At 43.7% G+C, this 12,267-nt stretch overlaps 1 protein-coding gene across 1 annotated transcript; it reads left to right on the forward strand.

The window, feature by feature from the left end:
- Positions 1-453: 453 nt before the first annotated feature.
- On the forward strand, positions 454-6,774 carry LOC125551509 (cystathionine gamma-synthase 1, chloroplastic). The gene is made up of 11 exons (XM_048714773.1): positions 454-936; positions 1,034-1,137; positions 1,230-1,303; positions 1,398-1,566; positions 1,907-1,966; positions 2,060-2,263; positions 2,340-2,426; positions 5,651-5,758; positions 5,856-5,951; positions 6,137-6,255; positions 6,347-6,774. Exons 1-11 carry the CDS (start codon positions 555-557, stop codon positions 6,465-6,467), a joined length of 1,524 nt encoding a protein of 507 aa, XP_048570730.1. The 5' UTR covers positions 454-554; the 3' UTR covers positions 6,468-6,774.
- The last annotated feature ends 5,493 nt before the right edge of the window (positions 6,775-12,267 follow it).

The following is a 12,267-nucleotide window of genomic DNA, read 5'->3' on the forward strand; positions in this document are numbered from 1 at the left end:
TTTTGAGTCTTTTTATGTCGGTATAGTATAGATATAAAAAATTGCCATACGAAAAAGAACAAATTTCCAAAAAATTGAAACTTACCATTCAAACAAAAAGCTGTCATGCTTTACAACTAGAGTTGACATTCTCATATAACTAAATTATTTACACAATCACATTATTATTGATAAGTAAATCACAAGTCAACGTACGGGAATATTTATACCCCGTTATAACGCACGAGCATTGTTCTAATTTGTCATAAAAAAAGTCAGAGCGAAATTGTTTTGTGCTACACGTGTGACTCCTATCAGGGTAAAAAAATTTGATTGGATTGGAAACTCAAAACACACCATCGAAGTTTGATTCGCAATGGCGGCAACGAACTGACCCCACATCAGTGGCGCACTATAGGTGCTCTTTGCCAAACCATGAATGCCGTCGGCACGACTCCACTACAAATAGGCCACTCGTTATTTCGAAAGGCCACACCAGCGCCCACCCAATCCACCAACCCCGACCCCTCAATTCCGTCGAGCGCCCCGCGCCGCCACCCAAACCCTAGCTCCCCATGGCCACCGTCTCCTTCTCATCCCCGGCGTCCTTCGCCGGCGACAACAGCGGTGCCCTTACCTCCGCCACCATCCTCCGTTTCCCGCCCAACTTCGTCCGCCAGCTCAGCACCAAGGCCCGCCGCAACTGTAGCAACATAGGCGTCGCGCAGATCGTCGCCGCCGCTTGGTCCGATCGCCGAGCCGTCACCTCCCACTCCGGCGGCGGAAGCAGCGTCCGCGGCACCTCCTCCCATGCCGCGGCCGCATCCGCCGCCACCTCTGCGGCGGCGGCTGCCGAGGTTGGCGCCATTCCTAACGCCAAGCTCGCGCAGCCGTCCGCCGCCGCATTGGCCGAGCGTGCCCTGCTCGGTTCGGATGCTAGCCTCGCCGTCCACGCAGGTAACCTACTCGCTCCCTTGTTGCCCATCAGATCTAGGAGTATTTCGCGCAGCTATCCTTTTGGTTTTGACATGTTTGCTGTTTTTCTCTGCGTAAGGCGAGAGGCTTGGGAGAAGGATCGCCACAGACGCGATCACCACGCCAGTAGTGAACACCTCCGCCTACTGGTTCAGTAGCTCGCAGGAGCTGATCGATTTCAAGGTTTGAAGCCCCCTACCGTATTGCTATTCTGTGCTCTAGTTGTCAGATTTGATAAATCTGCGGTTATATTGTCAAAATCTCCTTTTTGTTAGGAGGGGAGGCATGCTAGCTTCGAATACGGGAGGTATGGGAACCCGACCACTGAGGCTTTGGAGAAGAAGATGAGGTGAAATCTAGATTCTTCTCTTTCTTGTGGATTTTTTATGCCTTGTTTGTTCCATTGTATCGGTTTTCCATAGTTGCTAATTTTGATGCTTCAGTGCACTGGAGAAAGCCGAGTCCACTGTCTTTGTGGCGTCAGGGATGTATGCAAGCGTCGCTATGCTCAGCACACTTGTCCCAGCAGGTGGGCACATTGTTACAACCACAGATTTGTACCGCAAGACAAGAATTTACATGGAGACTGAGCTCCCCAAGAGGGGAATTACGGTAATATGTGCTACCATTATGCCCATTTTCTTTCAGTAATATGATTAGATGTCTATGCACTTCAGTTAGTTTTGTGAGAACCATTATGAGAGGTTCATAGCAGCAATATACAGTACTAGCTTACAGGTGATATAGTTGCTGTTGAGTGATGTGGTATGGGACCACATTTTAGAAGCCTAATAAACTTGGAGTAGAAATGCAGCTTCATTCAAGATCCAGTATTTCAGATGTCTTTACTTGATATAAATGTGATCTGCATGTTAACAACTAATCGGAGTGAATCTTTGTTGCGTTTCTGTATAATTTGCGGGTTTCTTATCTTTGTACACCTGATGCACAGATGACTGTTATTAGACCTGCTGACATGGATGCTCTTCAAGATGCACTTGATAATAATAATGTGAGTTTAATCTTTACAATTCTTTCACCCCCTTTCTTCGCATTAACTTATTCATCCACAAGTAGACTAATTTGTTGGTTCCTTTATTTTCAGGTATCTTTATTCTTCACTGAGACTCCTACTAATCCATTTCTCAGATGCATTGATATTGAGCTTGTCTCCAATATGTGCCATAACAAGGGAGCATTGCTATGCATTGATAGCACCTTTGCCTCCCCTATCAATCAGAAAGCACTGACTTTAGGTGCTGACATAGTTGTTCATTCTGCAACGAAGTATATTGCTGGGCACAATGATGTAAGTTGATGAATATTTTTTTAGTACTCTATTTACAGATAAGATATACATTAGCTCAGTTTCTTTTGCTTTTTAGGTTATTGGAGGCTGTATCAGTGGCAGGGACGAGCTAGTCTCCAAGGTCCGCATTTATCACCATGTAGTTGGTGGTGTTCTAAACCCGGTATGTTGGATTGGCATTCTTTCTATCCATCTCTCGAACCTATTTGCTTCTTTCTAGCAAGTTTCACTATATACCAAGAGTTATATTTGGTCCTCCCCATATATTGATTAGCCTCATGCTGGGATCCTGCAAGGATCCATAGATTAAATTAATCTGGAAGGAAAGTCCTGGACGATTCATCAGGCTTTGTTTGGTTGTTGGGGGATATAACACCCAGGGAGGAAAACCAGAGATGAATCGTACCGGCCCTACCTGAACCCATGGAAAACCACAGGTCGGACAATTCCCTGCTACCATTTGGTTGAAAACCATGGATAATCTCTCATTCACGACATCTCCAAAGATTTAAAAAAAAATGGAGAGATCGTTTCAATTATGGCCCAGCAACAGGAGCGTTGGAGGGCTGCTTTGGATTCTACAAGCTCTTCGGGCTGTCATGTTCAAGCCATCCATGGCTGCTCCCTCGTAGTCATCGAGGCCAAGGCTGCTGACTCTGCTAGCAAGCCCCATTTGATTCTCCTCTTTCTCACCGCCCGCCTGTACCAAATTGAACGCCAAGATTTTGCAGTTCTGCCGAGACGACTGGAGTGGCAACATGTGGTGATGGATTGGTACATGAGGGTGAGTGGGAGGAGGTGAACAAAGGATTTGGCCATGGATGCGGGATGGAAGCGTTACCAGCAGCGAGATAAAAAATAGAAGTGCACGTGACAATTGTGAGAGGTAGTGTTGAGAGGCAGGGAATTCTTTCCATGACTTGGGAGGCGTTCTTTTTTATCCGCGGGAATTGACGGGAGGTGGAGGGATTTTCCCATATCATGTGTCGAGCAAATCATACGTGGGAAAACCAGGAATAATTTGCCCTGGGGTGGAAGTTTCCAGTGAATGGGCTGGGATCCTCGTGGCCTCCCCTGCTGCCAAATGATGCCTTAGGGTTCTTTGATCCTGGGTTCACTTCAACCCAGCCAAAAGTGTCATGAAACAGCTGGTTCATTTCTACAATATTTTATATAATCCAAGTGGTTGACTTATTTCAAAAAAACGAACACTGTGGCTTAGATGATTTGGGGAAAACCTTAGTTGAACTCTCCTACAATTTGTTGCAGTGGAAAAATATATAATATTACATTTACACTATCTTTCCTTTGATGAGACCAGCATGCGTTTTGTGCGGCGAATCCAGGAGTCTGAGGTCAAGGAGGCTTTAAAAAGGATGAAAGGAAGCAAGGTGATGGGCCCTGATTGTATCCCCATTGAGGTGTGGAAAGGTCTCGGGGACATAGCGATAGTATGGCTAACCAAGCTTTTCAACCTCATTTTTCGGGCAAACAAGATGCCAGAAGAATGGAGACGGAGTATATTAGTACCAATCTTCAAGAACAAGGGGGATGTTCAGAGTTGTACTAATTACCGTGGAATTAAGCTGATGAGCCATATAATGAAGCTATGGGAGAGAGTCATTGAGCACCGCTTAAGAAGAATGACAAGTGTGACCAAAAATCAGTTTGGTTTCATGCCTCGAAGGTCGACCATGGAAGCCATTTTCTTGGTACGACAACTTATGGAGAGATATAGGGAGCAAAAGGACTTGCATATGGTGTTCGTTGACTTGGAGAAGGCCTATGATAAGATACCACGGAATGTCATGTGGTGGGCCTTGGAGAAACACAAGGTCCCAGCATAGTAATTACCCTCATCAAGGACATGTACGACAATGTTGTGACAAGTGTTTGAACAAGTGATGTCGACACCGATGACTTCCCGATTAAGATAGGACTGCATCAGGGGTCAGCTTTGAGCCCTTATCTTTTTGCATTGGTGATGGATGAGGTCACAAGGGATATACAAGGAGATATCTCATGGTGTATGCTCTTTGTGGATGATGTGGTGCTAGTTGACGATAGTCGGACGGGGGTAAATAGGAAGTTAGAGTTATGGAGACAAACCTTGGAATCGAAAGGGTTTAGGCTTAGTAGAACTAAAACCGAGTACATGATGTGCGGTTTCGGTGCTACTAGGTGTGAGGAGGAGGAGGTTAGCCTTGATGGCCAGGTGGTACCTCGGAAGGACACCTTTCGGTATTTGGGGTCAATGCTACAGGAGGATGGGGGTATTGATGAAGATGTGAACCATCGAATCAAAGCCGGATGGGTGAAGTGGCGCCAAGCTTCTGGCATTCTCTGTGACAAGAGAGTGCCACAAAAGCTAAAAGGCAAGTTCTACAGGACGGCGGTTCGACCCGCAATGTTGTATGGCGTTTAGTGTTGGCCGACTAAACGGTGACATGTTCAACAGTTAGGTGTGGCGGAGATGCGTATGTTGAGATGGATGTGTGGCCACACGAGGAAGGATTGAGTTCGGAATGATGATATACGAGATAGAGTTGGGGTAGCACCAATTGAAGAGAAGCTTGTCCAACATCGTCTGAGATGGTTTGGGCATATTCAGCGCAGGCCTCCAGAAGCTCCAGTGCATAGTGGACGGCTAAAGCGTGCGGAGAATGTCAAGAGAGGGCGGGGTAGACCGAATTTGACATGGGAGGAGTCTGTTAAGAGAGACCTGAAGGATTGGAGTATCACCAAAGAGCTAGCTATGGACAGGGGTGCGTGGAAGCTTGCTATCCATGTACCAGAGCTATGAGTTGGTTGCAAGATCTTATGGGTTTCATCTCTAGCCTACCCCAACTTGTTTGGGACTAAATGCTTTGTTGTTGTTGTTGTTGTTGTTGTTGTTGTACATTTACACTATCTTTCAGTCCTAGATGGGACAAAAAGAAATCATTGCTGTTTAAGGGTTTGTGCTCCTGCAATATGAGGGTGCTGCATTGCTTTTCGGTGCATAGAGACATGGCACATATAGTATTGCCTCCTAATTTACTTCTAAAGGAATAAGATTTAGTCTCTGAAATGTTCAACTCAATAAATCAATGAATGAGAATGTACTCCTCGAATTCTCCGTTTAAATTATCTTTGTAATAATTTGTATGTATAACTAAAGGCAATGATATTTCTTTAGAAATGCATGGGTTCATTCGTAGTTATAGACTAGTAACCAAGATTCAGAAGTTTGACCTGCCAGGCATTGAACCTCTAGCTTTAGGTGCCATGCTATCCTTGTTGAAACGCAGTTTGACTAGTATGAGTAGTAAATGATATATACTCTGTATTCTTCTGTCTCACACCTTGTTTCTAAGCTCTTAACATTTCATTGCATTGTGATGTCAGAATGCTTCCTATCTGATCCTCCGGGGCATGAAAACACTACATCTCCGTGTTCAGTGCCAGAATAGTACTGCTCTGCGGATGGCCCAGTTTTTAGAGGAACATCCAAAGGTGTGCTACTCTGTTTCTTTTAGTCCTAGACTTGAGACAACTACGGGCCATCTATGTTTTTTGTTGCTTTAACTGAAGTTTGTATTTCATATCCTAGATTGCACGTGTATACTATCCTGGCTTGCCAAGTCACCCAGAACATCACATTGCCAAGAGCCAAATGACTGGCTTTGGTGGTGTTGTCAGCTTTGAGGTAATTTGATTGTCTTGGTAAAATATAGTAAAATACTACTCCTGCTGTAACTAAACATAAGACGTTTTTTGACACTGTAATTGGACTCTAAAAGTGTCTTATAAAAAGTTACAGAGGGAATATACTAGAACACTAAGTGTGTTGACTCTATTAACAATTTAACGTATAAATTATCTTGTGTTTAGGTTGATGGGGACTTCGACTCTACTAGAAAATTCATTGATTCTGTCAAGATACCCTACCATGCCCCTTCATTTGGGGGTTGTGAGAGCATAATTGATCAGCCTGCCATCATGTCCTACTGGTATTAACATATATTTATCTGTTGTCACATTCAATAATTGTGCACATAATATTGTTTTAGTTTTAACTCTTGAGCTGTGATCCATAAACAGGGATTCGAAGGAGCAGAGAGACATTTATGGAATCAAGGACAACCTGATCAGGTTCAGCATCGGAGTCGAGGATTTTGAGGACTTGAAGAATGACATTGTTCAGGCCCTCAACAAGATCTAAGCGCCATATGCATCACCATTACGGGAATATATCTGGGCATATTTGCCTCACCATTACGGGAATCTATCTGGGCATATTTGCCTCACCATTACGGGAATCTATCTGGGCGATATTTCATGTGGTGAACTCTTGATATTTGATATGCTTACTGCGAATAAATTGTTTTATTTGTTTCCTCTTTATTGGAGGGGAATGTATTTTCTCTTTTTTCTGGTGATTTCAATAAAGATTGATAACCTTGACTATTATAAGATAAAAATGAAGTCAAGTAATTTTATTATATATAATAACAGGCATCACAAGGTAACCTTGATTTACTTCATTTTAATTTTGATTATAGCACCCTTGTTATGTTCTTTGGTAGACTTTGGTAGGATGAATGCAATCACTGATATTAGCCTATTTTTTTTTTCAATTTTGAGGTGAGCCTGAAAGCACCTTTTGTTCTTGCTGTGCAAACCCATTTGACCTAACCAGGTAGACAATATAGATTAATTGTATAACTAACACAAAATTGTAGAGGCTGATCGGCCAGCAAAACCTTGCTAAGAAATGACCTCCTGTGTGAAGTATTTTAATATAGTTATCGGTAGAAATAAGTTCTTTTTATTTGAGGGTACACCAAGAGTGACCTAAGCTTTATAGAAGAAGGAATCAGTTACAAGAAGAGTTCCTAGGCTCTCACCACACGCTGGCTGAGCCAAATAACACTCCAATATTAAACGACTACTCACATAATTGTTGAACATTGATAGAGGCGAAGGTGTCCCGAACATCGATGAGATAAATATCGTTTTTTGTGGGAGTTGACTTTGATGATCCGACTACGAACGTGTGAAGACGTCGCGCCTTAGCAATTGCTAAACCAACTTCAAGGGTTATTGATCACGCCGGAGCCCGATTAACATGACCACGAGGGTCTATTTCCTGCAAGCAAACGAAGAACAAGCAAGAAACTAAGATTGCAATCTGGATATTGCGAATAAAAGAGGAAAACTTTATTAATAAAGGTGCAGTTCTGTGACGTCTTGGCCTTATCATTGGACACATACGAAGTATGCGAAGTTGCAGTTATGGTGAACTTTTAGTCTAAACAAAACCCAAAGTCTAAACGATGCCCTAAGGACTGTATATATAAAATAGAGAGGGAGGGGGGGGGGGATTTCGTGGCCCTTGGGGGAGGGGTTCGAAACCAACCCTAATTCTTGTTTCCCCACACATAAGAACTCTAAAAACAACCTATACTTAAGTATTTTGAAAATACATGGGCCTGGCCTAATAATAAGGTGACGCAGCACCTAGAATAGTCTCTGGACGAAATTTATGAAGTGACATCTTGTATATTTCGTCCAAGGCTTCATGCACTCCTTATGGTGGCTTCAAAGTCCTGAAATCATCACTTGTAACTCCGTTCTTGATCCCTTGCGCATGCCATCATCTCCATGCTTGAACTTGCTCCAAGGTTCATCTTTCTTGTCCAAGCTAGGCCCTTCATTTGTAAGAAAAACAAATGTATCCAATTTAGGCAGCATCATATTCTCATGAGCATTAGAATCGTTACCAAGAAATGAAAGTACCTGATAATTCAATTGGCGTGCGCGAGCTCTAGTAATTGGTCCAGTATGTATAGCAGCAGGGGCTGTGGGTGTAACAATGGTATTGATGTCCTCATCATCCTCCCCTTCTTGAAATGAAGTCGTCTTCAACGAAAGCTCATCTTCCTCACCCAAATAAGGCTTCAAATCTGCAATGTTAAAAGTGGGACTAACCCCAAAATCTGCAGGCAGCTCAAATTTATATGCATTATCATTTATTTTCTCTAACACCTTAAAAGGACCATCAGCACGTGGCATTAGCTTTGATTTGCGTAAATTAGGAAATCTATCCTTGCGCAAATATAACCAAACAAGATCTCCAGGTGCAAACACAACATGTTTTCTACCCTTATCTCCAGCAAGTTTATATTTAGCATTCATACGCTCAATGTTTTCCTTAGTTAACTCATGCGTTTTTAAAATCAATTCAGCACGTTCTTTAGCATCAAAATTAACCTTCTCCAAAGATGGAAGAGGCAACAAATCAATAGGTGCACGAGGTAGGAAACCATACACAATTTCAAAAGGGCACATCTTAGTAGTAGAATGCAACGAACGGTTATAAGCAAATTCAATATGAGGCAAGCATTCTTCCCACATTTTCTTATTATTCTTCAAAACAACCCTAAGCATAGTAGACAATGTTCTATTGACTACTTCAGTTTGTCCATCAGTTCGGGGTGACAAGTAGAACTAAAAAACAGTTTACTCCCCAACTTAGCCCATAAACATCTGCAAAAGTGGCAAAGAAATTTAGTATCATGATCTGAAACAATAGTTTTTGGCACACCATGCAAGCGAATAATTTCACGAAAGAACAAATCAACAACATTAACAACATCATCGCTTTTATGACATGGTATAAAGTGTGCCATTTTCGAGAACCTATCCACGACAACAAATATGCTATCCCCCCCTTCTTTGTTCGAGGTAAACCTAAAACAAAGTCCATAGATATATCCTTCCAAGGAACACTAGGTACAGGCAAAGATATATATAAACCATGAGGATTGAGTCGTGACTTAGCTTTTTGACATGTAGTGCAGCGAGCAACAAAACGTTCAACATCCCGTCTCATCTTTGACCAAAAGAAATGTGTAGCAAGTATTTCCTCCGTCTTCTTCACGCCAAAGTGTCCCATTAATCCTCCTCCATGCGCCTCCTGCAACAACAAAAGACGAACGGAGCTAGCTGGAATGCATAGCTTGTTAGCACGGAACACAAATCCATCATTAACAACGAACTTGTTCCACGTTCTTCCTTCTTTACAAATCTGCATTACATCTTTAAAATCAGCATCAAGCACATATTGATCTTTGATGGTCTCCAAATCAAATATTTTGAAGTCAAGTTGTGAAAGCATAGTATAGCGACGAGACAATGCATCAGCAATAACATTTTCTTTACCCTTCTTGTGCTTAATAACATAAGGGAAAGTCTTAATGAATTCGACCCATTTAGCATGTCTACGATTCAGTTTAGCTTGACTTTTAATATGTTTCAAAGATTCATGATCAGAATGTATAACAAATTCTTTGGGCCATAAATAATGTTGCCATGTCTCTAAAGTTCGAACAAGAGCATATAATTCTTTATCATAAGTAGAATAATTCAGACTAGGCCCACTCAATTTTTCAGAGAAGTATGCAATAGGTTTGACATCTTGTAATAACACACCTTCCTAATCCAATTCCACTAGCATCACATTCAAGTTCAAAAGTCTTATTAAAATCAGGAAGTTGGAGTAAAGGAGCATGTGTCAACTTATCTTTCAATACCGTGAAGGCTTCTTCCTGTGCGGTACTCCAAACAAAAGGCACATCCTTCTTTGTAAGCTCATTGAGAGGTGCATCAATGGTGCTGAAATCTCTCACAAAACGCCTATAGAATCCAGCGAGGCCAAGAGAACTCCTCACTTGTGTGACCGTTTTGGGCTGCGGCCAACTCTCAATAGCTTCAATCTTGGCTTTATGAACTTCAATTCCCCGTGGAGTAACAACATAGCCAAGAAAAGATACTCGGTCGGTGCAGAAGGTGCACTTTCCAAGGTTACCAAACAAACGTGCATCACATAGAGCAATAAAAACAACACATAAATATTTCAAATGTTCCTCCAAAGATTTGCTATAAATCAGTATATCATCAAAATAGACTACCACAAATCGTCCAATGAAAGCACGTAAAACTTCGTTCATTAGTCTCATGAAAGTACTAGGTGCATTATGTGACGCCCCGAGACCGATGTGCCAGGTGTCTTCCAGTTACTTGCTGTTGTTTCCTTGTCTTTGCTTGCGTGTCATGCATTGCATATCATGTCATCATGTGCATTTCATTTGCATACATGTTCGTCTCATGCATCCGAGCATTTTCCCCGTTGTCCGTTTTGCAATCCGGCGCTCCTATGTCCTCCGGTGTCCCTTTCTACCTCTTTTCATGTGCGGGTGTTAAACGTTCCCGGATTGGACAGAGACTTGTCATGCGGCCTTGGTTTACTACCGGTAGACCGCCTGTCAATTTTCGTGCCATTTGGACTTCGTTTGATACTCCAACGGTTAACCGAGGGACCAAAAAGGCCTCGTGTGTGTTGCAGCCCAACATCCCTCCAAAGTGGCCCCAAACCCACCTAAACCCCTTCCATCATCCAGGACGTTCGATCACGATCGCGTGGCAGAAAACCGTGCTCAATTTGGACACTCCTAGCTCCTTTTACCTATAAATATGCCTTCCCCGTCCATTTTCGCGAACGAAACCCTAGCAGATCCCTCCCCGCGCCGCCGGACATGTCCGCCCGGCGGCCGGACACGTCCAACCACCCGCCGCAGCGAATCCGCGTCCGCCACCTGTTCATCCCCGCCGTTCCACCGCCGCCGGCCCGCGGAGCCCATCCGGGGCCCGCGCGGGCCCAGAGCCGCGCCGCCTCCCGCTTCAGGGCCGCGCCGCCCGCCGGCTCCCCGCCGTCACTGCACTGGCTGCCCGTGCCGCCCATCGCCGGCGCGCCGCCCGCAGGTCGCCGGATCCACCACGCCCCGCCTCGTTCACCCCGCCGCCACCGACCTCGTCGCCGGGGCCGCTGCTCCACCGTCCTTCTCCGCGCCTCGCCGGAGTTCAAGACCTCGCCAGAGCTCCGGCCAGATCCGATCCGGGGAGTGGATCAGATCCACCACTCCCTGAACCAAACGCCGCGTCCACGTCCCGGATCTCGTCATCCCGCTCCGTCCGATCCCGTTGACTTTCCTCGAGAGGTCGAAATTCTTCTAAGTCCCCAGATCCCAGTAATTTTATGCATATTTCATCGCATCATAACTACATCACCGTTGCTCCGATTCGTGCGTGTAGCATATCAAAATGTTCGTCTCGAAGAGTACTCCATTTCATCTCATTGCATCATTTTCATTTGAGCTCATCTTGATGCCCGAAATGCTGTTGGAAGAGGGCTATGTGATGTTAGTTTCAGATCTGTTTCAGCTAATGCACTGTTGTCATTTTTGCCATGATTAATGTGTGCATGCTATGATCCGGAGCTCTACATGTGTTTTGAAGTGTGCCATGCCATCTTTACAGGGGTGTATGCCATGTATTTTTGTGATCTTCGTGGTGACTAGCACAAGCATGCAAAGTAGCTTACTCAATGTTACTGATTTCAGGGACTTAGAAATATTCTAAGTCTTTGTCCTGTTGTAATTTTTATGCCATATGTTCATGTTGCTACCAAGTGATCCGTGCATCTTTTGAGCATGATCAGTAAGGATGTTTTGTAGATATTGTGGTGCTCTATCCATCCATGTATTTTTTTACAATTATGGAGCACCCTAACTTGAGTCAATCGAGCTCTACTTTTGCTATAAAATGTTCCTGGCAGAATGTTTACATGTTAAGCATTTTTGCCGAGCTTGTTATAGTTGATCCATGCATGCTATGTTGTTGTTCTTGCCATGTTTAGCTTCTATGCCATGCCTACTTGCTGGGTGTATGCTTAGTTTACCATGTAATGCCTTGTGGTGACATGCCTACTTGATGTCTGTTTTTCCATGTTCCAGTTTTTCACTAAGTCTGAATCTGTTAACGATAATTGCTATGTTCATGTGGTTGCAATTGTATTTTCTGACCCCTTTTGGCTTATGGTCAGTAAGGGACTTTTGTTGTATGCTTTGAGTAGCTTCATGCCATGCTTTGCTATGCCATGATATGTTCCTGTAGCATGTTGT

Source organism: Triticum urartu, chromosome 4 (genome assembly GCF_003073215.2).
Source record: "Triticum urartu cultivar G1812 chromosome 4, Tu2.1, whole genome shotgun sequence".
Taxonomy (NCBI): domain Eukaryota; kingdom Viridiplantae; phylum Streptophyta; class Magnoliopsida; order Poales; family Poaceae; genus Triticum; species Triticum urartu.